This window comes from Propithecus coquereli, unplaced genomic scaffold (assembly GCF_000956105.1).
Source record: "Propithecus coquereli isolate 6110/MARCELLA unplaced genomic scaffold, Pcoq_1.0 Scaffold6, whole genome shotgun sequence".
In the NCBI taxonomy this organism is placed as follows: domain Eukaryota; kingdom Metazoa; phylum Chordata; class Mammalia; order Primates; family Indriidae; genus Propithecus; species Propithecus coquereli.
Window position 1 is genome coordinate 13268291 of NW_012151951.1, and position 17166 is coordinate 13285456.

Genomic DNA, 17166 nt, shown 5'->3' on the forward strand with positions numbered 1-17166 from the left:
AAAATAATAAGCAGAAAATCGCTGTTAGCAAATTCTCTAATTATGGTATTCCTTATAGTTCTCCTATGGGAGAAATTCATTTGTAAGGTTTAAGTCAGACCATGAATCTCAGGGAGAACTGGAAATAGCTACCAATATTGCCTGAGAAGGGTCTCTGGCAGGAGCCTCTAAACTTCCTGGGTTTTGGTTACCTTATCTATAAAAAGTAGGCATGACAATACACTACTGTAGACAGGTGGCTAAATCAGGTGATCTGATCAAGTACCTTCCAATTCTATACTTCTGTGAATATTGGACCATTTCATTCATGACTATGCAAGATAGTGACGTGAATTTAGAATTAAAAAAACCCACAGTTCACATCCTGGCTCTGGTACTTACTAGTTGAGTGTCTTGAGGGAGTCACTTAATCTCTCTGAACTAATTTTCTTGTCTATAAAATGAAGACAATAATGACAATGTTGTCATCACATAGATGTTGTGAGATCCTAAACATGAGCATGTTTTATAAACTGAAAACCACTATTCAAATACTACTGATTATTAACAGGTCATCATGGCTGTAATAAAAAAAAAAAACTTCCCTTTAAATAAGCAAATACTTATGGTGAACATCGAAAAGATCATAGCTGATGGATTTGCTGTTAATTTCTCCCTACCCAGGAATACCTGCTGCTCGTCACTACCTCCTGACTAGGGGACCTATAGGAGCCAGGTAGTAAATGTTGATCTCAAGGTGGAGGCTGGAGATCTGGACTCTAAGGAAACAGAGGGAGGCTACTTTGCCACCCATCAAAAATTCGTTCACGGCCGGGCGCGGTGGCTCATACCTGTAATCCTAGCACTCTGGGAGGCCGAGGCGGGCGGATTGTTTGAGCTCAGGAGCTCAAGACCAGCCTGAGCAAGAGCGAGACCCCATCTCTACCAAAAATAGAAAGAAATTAATTCTAAAAATACATAGAAAAAAATTAGCCGGGCATGGTGGCGCATGCCTGTAGTCCCAGCTACTTGGGAGGCTGAGGCAGTAGGATTGCGTGAGCCCAGGAGTCTGAGGTTGCTGTGAGCTAGGCTGACGCCATGGCACTCACTCTAGCCAGGGCAACAAAGTGAGACTCTTTTTAAAAAAAAAAAAAAATTCGTTCACGTTCCTTCTGTAATTTGACAGCAGACTACCAGCACCCTCTTCCCCAGGTAATAAACTGACAGCAAATTTAGGTCTTTTTTTTTTTTTTTTAGTGCAATTTATGTAAAGGGAGTAGACCCTCCAGGAATGAATAATCAATTGTACAGCCCCTCAAAAAATATGCTGATAAACTCACAAAGTTCTGTTATTACGAAGCACTAATTGCATTTCCTTGGGTAAGCACCATAAAAAATTCATTGCATTTTTTAGAAACAAGATGCCAATTGCATTTTAATTGCTAGGGAGGAGAGAGGAGGGGAGAGGCTACCCAGGAAAATGCTAATTGGACATATACTCAGAAAGAGATCTCCCCAAGCCAAAAGGCCTATTACTAAAATAAGAGCTAAGGACAGATGAGCCTCATGGGGGAGACCAAACATTCCCTAAGAGAGCATTGGCTTAAGTGGTTCTCAGACTTAAAGCCTCAGAGCACCTGAACAGCTGAGGCTCTTCATTGCAGATCATGACACATAGATTTAACAAACTGAAAGAATTTAAAAAACAAGCACATGCCAAAAGTCTCGAGTACATGAGCAGCACCAAAGTGTCAAGAAATATATATGAGAGGAAAATCGTAATTCTATCCCTTAACATATATTAGAGAGAGAGAGAGAGAGACAGAGAGAGAGAGAAGGGAGAGTGTGAGCGAGTGCTGGACCAAGACCATACATCACTTTAATAACAGAACTCCCTGGACCAGCTCACAGAACTGTCATTTTAAAACCGACACCCTATACTGACTCCAACCTCCTTGTTTTCCAGTGCCAGAGCCAGGTGCGAACAGGAAGCAGCGAGACCAGCAGGGAAGTGGAGGGGATCCTGACTCCCATGGGCTTAATCTGGGCTGGCCCAGCCTTGATTCCATCTGCCCAGGAGACTCTGAGCCAGGGAATCCTCCAGGGAGGCACTTAGCCCACCCGAGGGCACAGGGAGAAGGTAGGACTGGGAGCATCCCTAAGCACCCTCCCAAAATATGCACGCAGGGGCCGGGGAGGGGAGAGAGCAGAAGGGCAGGCTCCCAGCTGCTTCCAGCAGCCTCTTGGTCTCCAGCTCCTGCCTCTCTCCTCCTCCCCCTCATTCCTCAGCACCCCCACCATTCCCACCCCAGCCCCAGCCTCTCTCCTGCTGTCGAGCCTCTCTGGTGAGAAAGAGGGATTCTGAAACCAGGGCCTGAGAGGAGAGGCCCAGCAGCCCGACAGCTGGCCTGTGGGTGGTGACTGTCTCGCACGCAGTGGTGGAAGATCCGTGCCTTCTGCATGGGAGGCTGCTGCTTGTCCTCCATCTAGTGGACCTGCTGGAGACCCCAGGACACGTGAGGCTGGTGCACAGTGAGAATGGAGGAAAATACAGGACTTAGGAGGGAGTCCTGGACCCAAAGAAAGGAGCTGGATTCACAGCATGGCTCTACCATACACCCGCCAAGCCACTTTTATTTTAGTAAATCACTTAACCATTGAGAAGCTCGATTTTAACTTCTATCAAATGGGGCTAAAAATATCTGCTGCTCTAGGGTTCTTGTAAGATTTGAATGAGAAGATGGATGTATATATCCCCTGTAAACTCTAAAGTTTATTATCTACCACCTGCCCCTGTGCCCAACCTTGGAAAAAGATGCTTTTCATTACCATGCCCTGCATTTGTAAAATACTTTCTACAGATAATGTGTATGAAAACACTAGAGATCACTCACTCTAAGTCTAGCACTGTGCTAGACATTGTACAGGTCTTATCTCTTTTAATCATCACAATAGCAGATAAGGTAGCCACGATGGCTATTACCAGGAAACTGAGGTTTACCAAGGTTAGGAACTTGCCAAAGGTCACATAGGAAATGGCAGATCTGGGAGACAAACTCAGTTCTACGCTTGCCCAGTTAATGCTTAAATTGATAGAAACTTAATGGATTCTATGTTACAAGCATCACATCTTCCTTCATCCACTCTGGGGACCATTCCCTAGTCCTTTCCCCAGCCCTCGGCAGGGCCCAGGTATAAGGAAGGAGGTTTACAGTGTCTGAGGAGCAGGTTCTTTAGAAACCTCCCTGCCCCACCCCTGCCCCCACACTCACCTGAGTGGTGTCATGAATCCAGTCCAGGAACTCGGCTACCTTGGCGTAGACACCCGGGTGATTGGGCTCTGCACAGCCACGACCCCAGCTGACCACCCCCACGAGGCGCCATATGCCACCATCTGGACACACCAAGGGTCCCCCACTATCCCCCTGAGAGATCCAAGCACAAAGACACAGAGAAACAGCCAGTTAGTCCCTCCTAGTGGAGAGCACCAGATCTCCATGGGGAATGGACTCTCCTTCCAGGGCCCCTCCTGCTTCCGGCTGGAATACCTACTGGCCTCGCCCCTCTGTAAACACTTAACATGAGCTCCAGACTTGCCTAGGTGCCCCCGCCGCCCACTCCGAGAGAGGCTGTCTGGCACTTGGACATACTCAGACCAGGGGGCCAAGCCACAGCAGGCCCTGCCCCCACCATTGTGGGCCACACCTGACACGCATCGGCCCTCCCGTCCAAGTAGCCGGCGCACAGCATGCGATGGGTGAGGGCTCCGCTGTACACGCAAGAGCTGTTGCAGAGCTGGGTGCTGAGCAGGGGCACCACCGCGTCCTGGAGCATGTCCGAGCTGTGGGCTGAGGGAGACACCGAGAAAGGCTGCAGGATGCAAAGCAAGACCCAGGGAGGCAGAGCAGCAAGAGGGGAGGTGATTAGAGGTCCCAGAGACGTGGACACACAAAAAGGGGAGGCCAGGGTGGGAGCTGGGCAAGGAGGCGAGGGGCTGTCAGTCTTGGGGACTGGGAATGGGAGGCGGAGTAGGACTCACACACACCAAACGCCGAGGCCATGGTACTCCTGGGACAAAGGGAAGGGAGTAAAGGGCCAGGGTTTGAAGAAAACTTTCAGTGGCGGTTCTCCCCAGAAAGGCCCAGGCAGGGGAGGCTGGAGCCCCCAGACCTGGCCAAGGGCAATGTCAGGGAAAAGGGGGGCTGGTACTGCCATGTGGCCAGGGGAGGTAGAAGTGCCTTACCCTGGGGAAGGATGACTCCCCCACCAGTCCCCCTTGCAGTGAGGGCCCTGGGAGCTGACTCACTATGGCTGGGGTCGGTGTGGCCCCAGCCAGACACCCAGCACTGGGAGCCCCTTGGGAAACGCTGCTCCTCGGCTGGCAGGCACACGGCACCCACGGTGTCTGTGGAGAGGCACGTGCTCCCACTCAGGCTTGGCTGCCCCACTGCAGAGCCTGGGCGGGGGACCCAGGGTGGCCAGATCCTCCTCACCCCCCTTCTCAAACAGTCCTGGATCCTAGCCTCCACCAGCCAGGCCTCTGAGGTGGCTGTGCAGGCTTTGCATTGTCCCACCGTGGGGGTCACTGTTCACAGGGGACAGTGTGCAAACTGCAGTGTGCGTGGCGCCCTCTTGGGGTGGGCAGTGCGTGTGCTGCCCACTCCTAACCTAGGGACTGAGGAGAGAACTGGAAATTCCTTCTGGCTGTGGGTCCCCAACTTCTGACGAGGACCCATTTTGGCTTTTCCCCAGAATGTCTAGTCCCTCAGTGTTTCCCAGTGTGTGAGACATCCTACAGGTGGAGCCATGACTTTAGGTAGTACATAGACATGCCATTAAATAAACACAGATTGACTTGGGAAGAATGCTATTTCCTTTCAATTCTCCTTCAGTCCCTCTACCTGCATCAAGGAAAAAGACTCCATTTGGCGCTGGTCTGTACCTCTCTTAAAGCCTGTCAACCTCCCATTTAACCAGGAGAGAGAGCAGGCCAGGCACAGGAACTTCTACAGAGGACTCAGCTACCTAAGCCTTAAACACTGGTTTGTTTTCATGCTATGTATTTTCGTGGTTACCATCTATTTACTATAAGTAATGTAGGTTCTCCAGTTGGGTGGTTTTCCCTTTTAAATATCCCTTAAGTAAGTATACTTAAGTCAACTTATAAAAATTAACTATTGAACAATAGTTCACATATACGATACAATTTGTGAAATGCGTGTGGCAACAACTGTTGTTTGGGAAACCTAAGGCAACAGGTGACAACTCGAGGGAGGAGTGCTGTGTATCGTGAGTGTGAGAGTGTGTGCACAAGTGTGCATGTCAGAGTATGTGGTGTTGGCATGTGTGTGCATGAAAGTGAGTGTGTGTGAGCATGTATGTGTGAGTCCATGATGTGACTGCATGAGTGCATGTGTGTGTGTGTTTCTGTGAGTGTATATGTTTGCAGGTGAGTGCCCATGTGCACGTGTGTGTCGGGGAGGGCAGCTGCTGAGACCGCTGCAGCCCGGGCTCACCTCCTGGCGCAGGTGCTATGGCAGGAGGAGCCCTGACATCAGGCACAGGAACTGTCTGCTGCATGACGTTGAAGAGAGTCACTTCCTTCCCCAAACTAAAGTGTCCTTGTCTGTATATACCTGCTCCATCTACCTATCAGGGTTGTTATGAGGATTGAAAGAAAGGATATTTGGAAAAATGAAAGAAATCTCATGAACTTTAACAAGTCACAAAATGGCTGGGACCTGGAGCCAGCCTGGGGACAGGGGTGGAGCGGCCTATTAATGGATAGGGCAGCTGTGAAGCCTGCTTGGGACCCCAAGGAAAATCCTGCCTGCAGCCCAGCTGTGAAAAGAACTTGAAATTTTGTCCCCAAAAGAGCTTGTAGAAGAGTTGGTACAACTTCAGGTCCAGGTGATGCCAAAATTCACTATGGTCCCTAAATGAATGGAACATTTTAAGTGCTCAGAGGAAACCTTGGAAATCATCTGGCCCCCTCTCCTGTCCAGCCCCCACCCTCTCTTACCACAGACCCTCGCCTGCCCACCCCAGGCCAGCATCTCACCTGAGAAGTTGAGCGGCGTTCGGAGCCGCAGGAGAGCGACATCGTAGTCATGATTCTGGGTGCTGTAGAAGGGGTGGGGGATGATCCTCTCCACCATAGCCCCCTGGTGTGGCCTGAGAGCGCTGTGGCTGACCAGCCCTGTGTGAACCCGCCAGCTGGACAGGCGGGACAGCCTGAAACTGCACACAGGGGCCATGCTGAGCCGGGGAAGGAAGGGGCAGAAGAGATCAACACAAGAGAAGGGGTGGTTGGAGGAAGCTGGCCAGAGAGGCCACTAGCGGGTGCCCCATCGCCAGGCTGCAAGCTCCCAGGACCCAAGGATCACGCCTTAGTATCACACCAGCAGCTGGCAATACATTGGGTATGCAGTAGATGCTTAATAAATGCTCAGGGACTGATGGATAGAGAAGTGAGATGCTATGGGTCATCTACAACCACCTCTCCCTCCCTCCTGCATAACTCCACCACATTTTACAACAAACATAGAGGGGCCTTGTGTCAGGAAAACCCCCTCAGCCCTGTCTCTGCATTTACTATGTGTGATCCGAGGAAGAACTTCCCCTCCCACCCTTGGTCTCCTCATTGCAAAATGGGGCTTGCACTCTCTGCCCTGCCTGCCACCAAAAGAAGAGGCTCAAGGAGCTCATTCACTCATCATTCATTCATTCATTCCTCTGACTAACATTTATTAAGCACCTACTATATGGCAGGGACTGTTCTAGGCCCTGGGGACACAGCAATGGAGAAATCTACAAAAAGATTCAGTGGTAACAAAACTGAGAGGCCTTGCTCCATGGAGCTTCCAGTCCAAAGGGAAAGAAAGACAATAAACAAATAATTACATGGAAAGTGATTTAATTACAGTGGCGACGAACATGAAGAAGCACAAGGCGCTGTGAATGTGAAAGTATTTAAAACCTGAAAAGCTGACGAATATAAAGAACAACTGTATTATTACTGCTATTTGTGCAGATCTGCTCTTGACACCGAATGGGGCGAACTCCACAAACACCAGCCTCGCCGACTGCAAGCAGACACCTGAAGCAGACAGCGGGACATGGACATTTTATACAGGACATACCAAGAAAAGGCCTGAACAGAAAAGGCCGCTGAGGCCCCCTCCTCCCTGGCAGCCCGAGAGACTTGCCTGTACATGCAGTGCGCGGCAGTCACCACCCAGTGTGGCGCCAACACAGAGCCCCCGCACGTGTGCCGGGAGCCCAGGGTCACGCTGGCATGCCATGGCCAGCGCCCGGGAGCCGCGGCCTGCCCACCGACTATCCGGGAAGCCAGGGGCCTTGCTCCACACTCTGCCAACAGAGAAGGGTGAGACAGAAAGAGAGTGGGTGTGAGGAGGGTCCTAGCTCCCAGGGAGTGTGGCCCAGTGCCAGGCCCCAGAGAGCCAGTGTGGACAGCTCTCGTTTCTTATTCCTGGTCCTAAGTATGGGGGACAGGAATCACGAGTGGTGATTCCACACCTGCCTGCCCCATCGGGCTGTGGGTCAGCTGAGAGCAAGGACTATGTCTGCGTTGTCTGTGGGGCCCCAGTGCCTGACTGAAGGCCCGTCCCACTGGGGGCCAAAGCGTTGGTATGTGGGTGATGTGTGGAAGGGCGGACGAAGAGATGGATAGATAGATGAATGGGGAGACAAATGGAAGGAGCTCCACAGATGGTTTCCCATTTGGCTCCCAATTCACCACCTGCCCTGAGTCTCCTGAAGCAGGTTACTCCATAGCCAATAACAATACCACCTTTGCTGCTCTCCAGAAGAAAGGGGGAGTGACGTCAGAGGCCAGGGGAGAGAGCGGCAGGCAGTGAGGTCAGGCTTAGAAAGGGCATCTGCAAGAAGGGGCCCGGCAGACAGAGAGCAGGTGGACAAGGACTCCCCCAGACCCAGCTGAGCCTCTCCACGGGGCTCTTCCACACTCAGGGCAGGGGGAAACTCCTTCCCCGCACCGCCACCGTCCTGGATCTAAGACATAACTCACCAGAGCATTTGAGGGAAACAACTCGGCCGGAAGTGCAGTTGTTCCTGCAAAACAGAGGCACCAGCCAGAAGCTGGGCAGGGGCCCAGCCTGTGGCCACACACACCCAAGGGTGTGGGGGAGGGGGTGGTTGGTGGACAGTTCTTGAGGCTGCCGTGTAGGCACAGCTTTAAGAATACCCCCGTTTCCTTCCTGCCCCCGGCAGATGCCTAGGCTCCTGGCCACACCAGTCCCCGGGACAGCAGCAGCATTCTGCCCAGTCTCCCACAGGGCAACAGAAGGACTTCATGGTCCTCAAGGGGCCATGTGAGTAGAGCCCAAACATACAGAGTAGTTACAGATGAGAAAGACCAGCTGTTCCCACTGAGTGGCCCTGAATAAATACGTGCTCAGTGGGTGAATGCATGGGCAAGTGAGTGAATGCGCGACTGGAGCTCTTCACCCCGTGGGCCCTCCTCTGCTTACCGTCTTCTCTGTCCCCAGCCCTTGTCGGGGCCCTGCATATTCCTGTTCTTGCTGTCCTCTCTCCCCTCCTCTCTGTTAGCACAAGCCTCAATTCCTTTTTGACCAAAACCCTCCTCTTTCTTTACTCATCTCTTGCCCCCAGCAGCCCGGTGCCTGCATCCTCTTAGTTTCTTCCAGTTTTCTGAGTTTTCTCCCAGCTCTCCTGGAGGAGTCAGTCCCACCCCTACTTCCACTTGTCCATTCAGTCTCTAAGGCAGGAGCCCAGCCAGAACCACACCCCCCATCACCAGCCGCATTCCTGAGAATAGACCCTGAGGACAGGCGCTGGACGGGGGTGGGGTGGCCTGAGGGAAGAGTTCAAACTGGAAATGTGGTAAAGGGGATGCCCACCCGTCTAACCCAGGAGGCTGCTGGGCAGCCTAAGGAAGCCCAGGAAGGGGCAAAGACCCTCCCCCAGGGTTTGGGCCATAAGCAGCTCTTAGCCAGGACAACTCAACCATCTCTCTCTTGAAATATCAGGATGATCCAAACAAAGTGTGGCAGGGTTAAGAGAGCACCTAGTTTGGAAGCAGGAGCCTGGTTTCAAGGCTTGGCTTGATTGCTTATTAGTTATGTGACCTGGGACAAGACCCTTTAACCTCATTAAGCCTCAGTGTCCTGACCAATAAAATGGGGATAAGAGTACTATTTCAAATCCTGTGACGATAACAACCAACACTGCATTTCTTGCAAAGGGCAAATAGTGTATGTGAAGCCGGGACAGACAGGGCTCATGGGAACCACGTCTGCAATTGCTAATCAGGAAATGTTCCTCTTCGTCCTCCTATCTTAGACTGCCAGTGTTCCCACCACCAAGCTCCCATGAAAAGAAGATTTTTGCCGGACTGGCCACCAGGAAGTAAGAGACCCCACTCGCCTAACCTGGGGTCCTACCTGGGCTGCCACACATCCTCCAGGAAGCCTCCCAGTCTAGGAGAAAGCTGAGCAAACTCCTGGGAGCTGTTGAGCTTGATGTCAGTCAGGTTTACTCCCTTGTAGTAAGTGAGTCTTGGCAGAAGGGAATAGAACAGCAGGACATCATGACTGGAATGTACACGAGATGTTATACCAGCACAGTGACTGAGCAAGTCTGTGGCAATCACTTCTTGTGGGATTTCTGTTTGTCACAAACCAGCGATGCCCAAAAGAGAGAAACTGGCTGGGGCACCATCATGCCCAGAGGCCAGAAGATGGCCAAAATGACCTGTCGCCATTTCCTGAGCACACTGACGGTGATGAGCAGACAGAGGTCCCCAACTCCCCTTCCCCTGCCCACCAGCCCCCGACCCTCCCCGACCCTGGGTCTGCCTCCTGTTACCTGAGGTGCCCCAGGCTCCGGCAGATCCGCACCCCCAGGGCAGGGCTCCAGCCCTCATGGCAGACCAGGAGCCAGTCTGACCGGGCCCCCACTCGCACTTCCAGCAAGAAGTCCTCTCGGTCTGTTCTGAAAGATACTGAAATCACAGCGTGAAAACCGCCTCCCACCTGCTGTGGGGGTCAAGAGAGGATGGTGACAGGGTAGGACAGGAAGAGCTGAACTTGGAACTCTGTGGGACCTGAAGAGGCCTTAATGACAGCATCTGGGTCACCCAATGTCAAGCTCCCTGCCCCCCAGGGTGTTAGGCCGGTCCTAAGAACAATATAACCCCTACTGTGGAGCATTTCATTTTTGTATTTTAACCAAGTGCTTTTAAACATGCTCCATCACTCGTTGTCACAGCAGCCCTGTGAAATGAATGCTACCACCCTCTCCGTTCTGCAAAGGGAAAACTAAGGCACGGAGGTTAAGCAGCTTGCCCAAGATCACAGAATCAGCAAGGGATGGATCCAGAACTTAAGTTCAAGTCTTCTGATTTCAAATCTTGTGACAATAGTAGTTACCATTTATTGAGTATCTGCTTTTTCCGGGCTGTTATGGAGTGCATTGTGTCCCCCAAATTCACATGTTGAAGCCCCGACCCCCTGTGACTGTATTTGCAAATAGGGCTACTTTAAGAGGTTCCATGAGGTCATAAGGCTGGGGCCCAGATTCGATAGGGCTGATATCCTTGTAAGAAGAGAGAGACACACCAGAGATCTCTGTCTCTCCCCCAGAACAGAGGAGAGGCCCTGGGAGGACACAGCAAGAAGGCAACCATCTGTGATTCAGGAAGAGAGCCCTCTATAGAGATGGAATTTGCCAGCACCTTGTTCTTGGACTTCTAGTCTCCAGAACTGTGAGAAAATAAATGTCTGTGGTTTAAGCCACACGGTCTGTGGTATTTTTGTTATGGCAGCCTGAACAGACTAACACACTGGCTCTGTGCTAAGCTCTTTTTATATATTTGTTTTATCCTCACAACTTTATGCCGTAGTTTTATTTCCATTTTATACAAAAGGAAATGGAAGCTCAAAAAACTAAATGTGCCCAAGGTCACATAGCTAGCAAAAGACAGACTCCAGCCTTATGCTAACAAACTGCTGTAACTGATGCTCACCCCCAGCCTCTGTACTCCTGACCCCAGCTCTCACCTGGAGGGGAGGGGACTATGGGGGGATGTTCCCAGCCCCCTGGCTTGCCCAGCTGGTCACACACTGGCTCCCACACACACCTGGCACCTCTTCCCCCACATTGCCAGCCCACTCGGCCCCACATGGCAAGCTTCTATCCCTCCCGCCAGCCTGGGGTCCTGGCCACACCCCAGCTGGAGATCAGGACACTTCCTAGGGAATGCTGAAAGCCCCAAATCAGAGATCAACTCTGCAAGGCTAGACCTGGTCCCCATTCTCACACAGATGACAGATGGTTGGCAGTGAACTGATGGGGCTCCATGTTGGCCCTCTTGCCCCCATTGGTGAAGGGGCCCTGGGCGGGGAAGGGTGTCCCACAGCCTTGGGAGTGTGGCCCACCTGGTCTGGGAAGCGCAGGGAGTGGCGCTTCCTCATTGCTGGCCTCCGAGCAGCCCAAAGGCATCTCCTTGTCCTGCAAGGTCCCGGAAATGGGCTGAGAGGCAGCTGGCCATAGATACAGCACTTCAGAGAAGGACAAAGAGAGGGTCACAGAGAAGAGGCTGGGAGAAAGGGAGAGATTCCCAAAGAAGGTGGTCAAGGCGCAGAACAAAACACTCCTGGGCCAGAGGCAAGAGCAGCCACCTGGGGATGACTCCACCACCCTGCCTTTGGGCAGGTCTCCAACCAACCCGCTGGGGACAGGCGTAGCACTCTGTCTCTTCTGTCTGTCTCCCTTCCTCTTCTCCTCTTGACTCTCTCTTCTCTTTCTCTGTCTCTGTCATTCTCTCTGTCTCTCTCTGTGTCTGTCTTTTTCTGTCTCTCTGTGCATGTGTGTGTGTCTTCTCTGTCTTTCTCTCTGTGTCTCTCTCTCTCTCTCTCTCATTGGGAAAGATTTGTAGAAAAAAATCTGACCAGGGCCTCCCTGAGGGACTAATACTTTTCCCTGGGGGACTAAAACGTTCTTCTTTATGCAGAGCCTAAATCCCTCCTGCTGAGATTTTACACCTTTTCCCTTTGTTGTCTACACAACTTAAGTGAGGAAGGCACTCATCCCATTTACCTTTAACATCTGCTCAGCACCTGACTCTCTTCCAGCTTCCCCCAGGTCCTGTTTCTAGTCCCTCCCCAGACCGCGGAAGGGCCCCCAGCACTGACCTATGAGCCACGAGCCGACACCCACACCAGCCAGCAGCCCCAGGGCTCCCAGCACTGCACAGCCACGCCGCGCGGAGCACCAGCGCCCTGCCTGAGACACTGGGGAAAGGCAGAGGGGCGTCTGGGTCCCTGCTCCTGCCAGCCATACTGTAACCCGAGGCCCCACCACAGGGCTAGGCACCCATGGAGCTCCGTGTTCCTTCAGTGTGGAATGGGTGGGGGCCAGGTCCTGATCCCAGAAGCCCACAGAGCCCCATCAATCCCCAAAGTGGGAAACAGGGAGCAAAAGCAGGTCTGGGAACAGAAAGTGAGACAGCCCCTCACCATCGATCATGTGGGGCCAGCCCAAGGGGGATCCAGGGGACATAGGAAGATTACCCTCCACTGCCCCCACCCTGTCTTTCCCCTCCAGCCCGGTCTGCCTACCGGGTTGCTGCTGGTCTCCCGGCTCTGCTGTGAAGATCCCGGGTCCTGGACCCTCCTCTGCGTACTGAGCCTCCACAAGGCCATGGTCGCCCAGCATGAGGCTCTGGGGAAATAGCTATCAGACACCCCAGATCCCCACGTCAAGGACTGAGAGAAGACCCAGCCCACACCAGGTCCCCGTTCTCTAACTTCGACCACGCCCTCGCTGCCACTTGCAAGCCTTCATTCATCTTTGGAGACTCCCTGTGTGTTCCAACAAATGCCCCTCCTGGCCCTCTCTGCTCCCCTGGACCCCCTAACCTCACCCACCTTACTCTCACATGGTCAGTAAGTGTCAGAGCAAAGACTTGAATCCAGATTTGGCCACACTCTTAACCACTCCCTCATCTTGCCTCCCACGAGCATCAAGGCACCTGCTGAAGTCCCTCGACGTCCTGCTCAGACTTCAGATCCCACCCTCTGCATTCCCTCCTATCTCAGAGGAAAAAGTGCCCCTCCTCCATGCACCCACCCACACCCCCATTCATTGGGTAGATTATTTAGCCCAAGTGCACAGGTCACTGTGGGGGACTACTACAGCATCCAGAATAAATCAGCATGGACCACCCCTCCCCAACTGCCTCAAAGAATCTGCAGTCTAGTCCTGAAGGGCAGTCATGTAAACAAAGCAGAATACATTAAGTGACAGAAGAAAAGTTCAGCGACACCATCATTCAAAAGAATAAGAGCTTACCTCTCACTGAGGAAGGAAGGCTTCCTAGAAGAGGCAGCCTGAGACAGGCCTTCGTGGATGAGGAGGGTTTGAACTATTAATAACATATATGGGCACTGGGTAGTCCAGGCAAGGAGGAGACAGGCAAAGGCATGGAGGGGAGAAGTACAGAGCAGAGGGAGTCACGTCTATGCCTGAAGCTCTGAGCCCTGAGGAGCAATGAAAATAACACTGGACGGTTCCAAGCTACGTCTGCTACCTACTATGTGAACTTCCACAACTCAGGCCGCCTCCAAACTTCAATATTCTCATTTATAAAATAAGAGTGATAACTCCTATTTCTTGATGAAGAATCTCCCTCCTCTAGTGTCTTGTCTCCCTCTATTATTCTCCATGCTATAAAGCCAGAGTAATCTTTCTGAAATGCAAATATGACCACATGCACCCCATCTGTAAAGTATCCAGTGAATATTTGTAGCCTTCAGAATGAATCCAAAGCTCCAAGGCATGGCTCACAGGGTGCTCCGTGATCTCTCCCTCCCTCGCCTCTCCATCCTCACAGCCAGCACTAACTCCCTCCAGAGCAGAACCTGGGGTCACACTGACATGCAAGCCATTCCTCGGCACCTTTAGGCACTCTCACCCCACGGGGACCTTGCACCTGCTGTCCCCTGCCCCACGTGGCTGACCCCTACTGACTCTTCAAGACTCAGCACAGACGTCACTTCTCCAGGGAGCTTCCTTCGATGCATACAGCACCTGCTGTGGCCCTATACTGTGCTCATTCACTTCTCTCTCTCTCCTTCCTTACTGGTCTATGCATCTCAGGGCCAAGCTCAGGCCCTGGCACATGGTTGTTCAGTCAAAGTGCATTGAAGAAGGGAAGACAGGCAAGCAGGCTAAACAAGGTAATGTGATTATAACACACAATGCAAATCATAAGTATAATAATATTAATAAAAAATACATATAAGCTGTGGATCCTTCCCCAAGAAATTTATAATCCAGTGGAGTAGATAAGACCCCTTAAAACTGAAGTTGACTCCCATCTCTCCTGAAGACCACCTTTCCCTGTCAACCCATAATGCTGTACCCAATGATCACAAAAGCCTGAAACACTGGCTCCAAAACAACGTTAGCTTAGATGTGATTTCCATATGTTATGTGGAATGTTCTTTTCACACAAGAACCCTCCCAGTCCTGCCTTTGTGCTCCACTGAACTGGCCTTCCTGACCCTCTGGCTAGGGGAGGAAAGCGTTTGTCACACTCACTCAGGTCAGTCACCTGCAAATCGCCCTGAAAATCATTCCACTGGACCCATGAGCATCCATGCCAGTTCAGTCACAGACAGGACAGCAGCCCGTTGAGTCACAAACTCACAAATGGGACAGTGGCCCAACACCTTCCCTACGGAGTGGGGCAGCAGCCCCACCTCCCCGTCCCCTACACCAATCACAGCCCAGGACCTGGAGGAGTGGCCCTCCCAGCAGCCGCAGACCTTGCTTCCCCAGGGGAAACACAGTCATGGCTTGCATCCTAGCACACATGCTATTTCTTGTGCCTGGAGATGAGCCTCCTAGGGCACGGGTAACGAGGCTGGAGGACGGCAGGCTTGGGAAAGCCAATCAAGCACCCGTAAGAAAGTAGAGAAGTGGCAACAGAGTGTGAGGTTGGGTTTCTTCTCTGGGGAAGCGGTTTCTCTTAAGCTGATGTCCCTGTGAGCAGAGAGGCAGGCTGGTCCAGAGAGAATTTCAGGCCACACCCAGCCTTTCGTCCTGTCTCAGTATCAAGGGAGCTTGACTTTAAACTCAGCCTCTGAACCAAATGGCCTCACTTCAGATGCTGCCCTACCTCAAAACCCAACCTGGGGAAAATGGCCTTTAATGGTACAGGATTCCTTGGTCCTCTTTTTGAGTGGACGTTCAATGTAATCATGACACTGCCTACATGCCAAGCACTTGATAGTTCTATGGGGACAAGAGAGAATAAAAGGCAACCCCTGGGGAGAAAACAGGGGTTTGGCCACACGAGGCCCCTGCTAGGATCTAGCACTTGTACTAGAGCTGTCCCAGGGGTTCTTTCCACCAGCCTAGAATCAGAAGGGCAGGGGGAAGAGAGAGAGAGAGAGAGAGAGAGGCCCTAGCAGGGACGGCACAGGCCTTACCGTAGCGGTCAGTGGCACTGTTGTAAAGTTTCAGGGTCTGCTAGTCAGCGTCTTGCTCCTGTTTTCAGGGCCAGCATTGATTAAATAGCCCAGCTAGCTTGATGATGAGGTCTTCCTGGTCCACACACGGCCCCTCCCTGTCTCCCCTCTCCACACACTCACACAGACACGCGCCAGAGAGACAATGAACTCTGCTCAGGTCCCATGAATAGGCCCCTTGTTGCAGGAAAGGGGGCCAAGGGTTAGGCTGGGTTGGGCAACCCCAGCCCCTCCCGTCTGTTAACTGGAAGCTCAGAAACAGAAAAAGGTTACAGGGAGGAGGGGAGGCCAGCTACTATTGCCTAGCAACCAGGTCCCTTGTGCCAAAAAGTATGCCCCATGCAATTCTCCCTTCTTGCCGACAGGACTGCATTACAGACACTGATATTAGCACTTTGTTTCTAAGCCCTCTGTGGGTTGGCTTTCCTAGCAGTCTGGGGCTGTTACCATGTTGGAGCTTTTGGGGTGATGATGAGGAATGTTTGTCACCTCTCTCCCCAGGGCTGCAGCTGTCACCCCCAATACCAGGGAAGTGGGGCCTGTCCACCCTGTCTGCCTTGGGAGCCAGTTGCCACAGGAACCTTCAGTGCTGTCTTGTTTCAGAGCACAGGGTGACCCAGCCAGGCCCAGGTTGTACTGAACATGTCTGGGACCCACACATGTCTCTTTAGACAAGGAGGCAGAACAGCTCCCAGGGAAGGGAGTGGCTAGTGGAGCTTCCCCTCCTCCAATCAGCCTCTTATAGATCCCTCGGGGATGGGACAGCTAAGAACACGGGCTTTAGAGTCAGGCCTTCATCCAGCCCCAGTTCTCCTACTTCCCTTACTCAGCCTCGCCTGTAAAAGGAGGATAATAGTACCTACCTCAGAGGGTTGATGTTAGAATTAAACTTTTTCTTTTTTTATTTTAACCTGCTCCCCAGGAAAGTAGATGTTAGAATTAAATGAGATATTGAAATAAAGCTCTTCGCCTGGGGCCTAGCACAGACTGTATTCGGTAAGCAGGAGCTGCTGAACCTCACCCACCTAAGCTTTATTTTAACTTTTCTCCCTTTTTTCCTCATACGCTCGTGTGCCGACTCTCAGCTTATGGTCATCACAGAGCTCTCCACACACAAAACAATGAAGAGACAGAAGTCAGCCATGAATTATAGAAGGAGGAGGAGAGAAAGGCTGGCTGGAGCTGAGAATCTCCTGGCTAGACTCCTGGGACAATACTCCTCAGATTACAAACCTGAATATCTCTGTGGGTCAGGAACTGGCCTGGGCATAGGGGATGAACAAGCCATAGACTGGGCACCTGCAGGCTGAAAAAGAGACAGAAACAGACATAAATAATTGTTATTTGTAGAAAGTGAAATAAAGAAGGCATGATGGTTTAGGAGAATAGCTGACTCCTTTGCCCAGAGGACACAGAGAGGGCTTCGCAATGGAGAAGATATTTGAGCTGAGTTTTGAGAAGTGAGAACACAATCACAGAGAAGGGCATTTAAAATATATTTTAGGTGATGTCAATGAAAATGACAAAGACCTCTGAAAATTCCCTTCTCTGTGAAAATAATGAGGAAACTGGCAAAAAATGGTCAGAATCAACTTTTTCAGAACTCTGGAAATTTGCCTAAAGGCTTGCAGCAACCCGAGGAGCATTT

The 17166-nt window shown here is 51.7% G+C and overlaps 1 protein-coding gene across 2 annotated transcripts; it reads right to left on the reverse strand.

Moving 5' to 3' along the window:
• Positions 1 to 1967: 1967 nt before the first annotated feature.
• Positions 1968 to 15598, reverse strand: TMPRSS5 (transmembrane protease, serine 5). Of its 2 annotated transcripts, XM_012659169.1 has the most exons (13): positions 15480 to 15598; positions 12501 to 12705; positions 12177 to 12275; positions 11421 to 11543; positions 9850 to 9985; positions 9426 to 9539; positions 8030 to 8073; positions 7188 to 7350; positions 6041 to 6219; positions 4286 to 4384; positions 3685 to 3827; positions 3252 to 3404; positions 1968 to 2549 (listed from the first exon to the last, which is right to left on the reverse strand). In XM_012659169.1, the coding sequence occupies exons 2-13, from the start codon at positions 12697 to 12699 to the stop codon at positions 2466 to 2468; spliced, it is 1536 nt and encodes a 511-aa protein (XP_012514623.1). In that variant the 5' UTR covers positions 12700 to 12705; positions 15480 to 15598; the 3' UTR covers positions 1968 to 2465. The 2 variants fall into 2 exon arrangements, with proteins under 2 accessions (XP_012514623.1, XP_012514624.1); XM_012659170.1 differs by lacking the exons at positions 7188 to 7350; positions 8030 to 8073 and having other exon boundaries at positions 2258 to 2549; positions 12603 to 12705; positions 15480 to 15561.
• Positions 15599 to 17166: the final 1568 nt, after the last annotated feature.

What these genes read in the sequence shown, in the direction of transcription:
- TMPRSS5 (XM_012659169.1), bottom strand. Translation starts at nt 12,699, where the DNA reads ATGCTGGGCGACCATGGCCTTGTGGAGGCTCAGTACGCAGAGGAGGGT. An exon ending in TGTCGGCTCGTGGCTCATAG is followed by an intron (nt 11,544 to 12,176) that starts GTCAGTGCTGGG and finishes CCTTCTCTGAAG; the next exon opens with TGCTGTATCTATGGCCAGCT. An exon ending in GAGGATGTGTGGCAGCCCAG is followed by an intron (nt 8,074 to 9,425) that starts GTAGGACCCCAG and finishes TCTGTTTTGCAG; the next exon opens with GAACAACTGCACTTCCGGCC.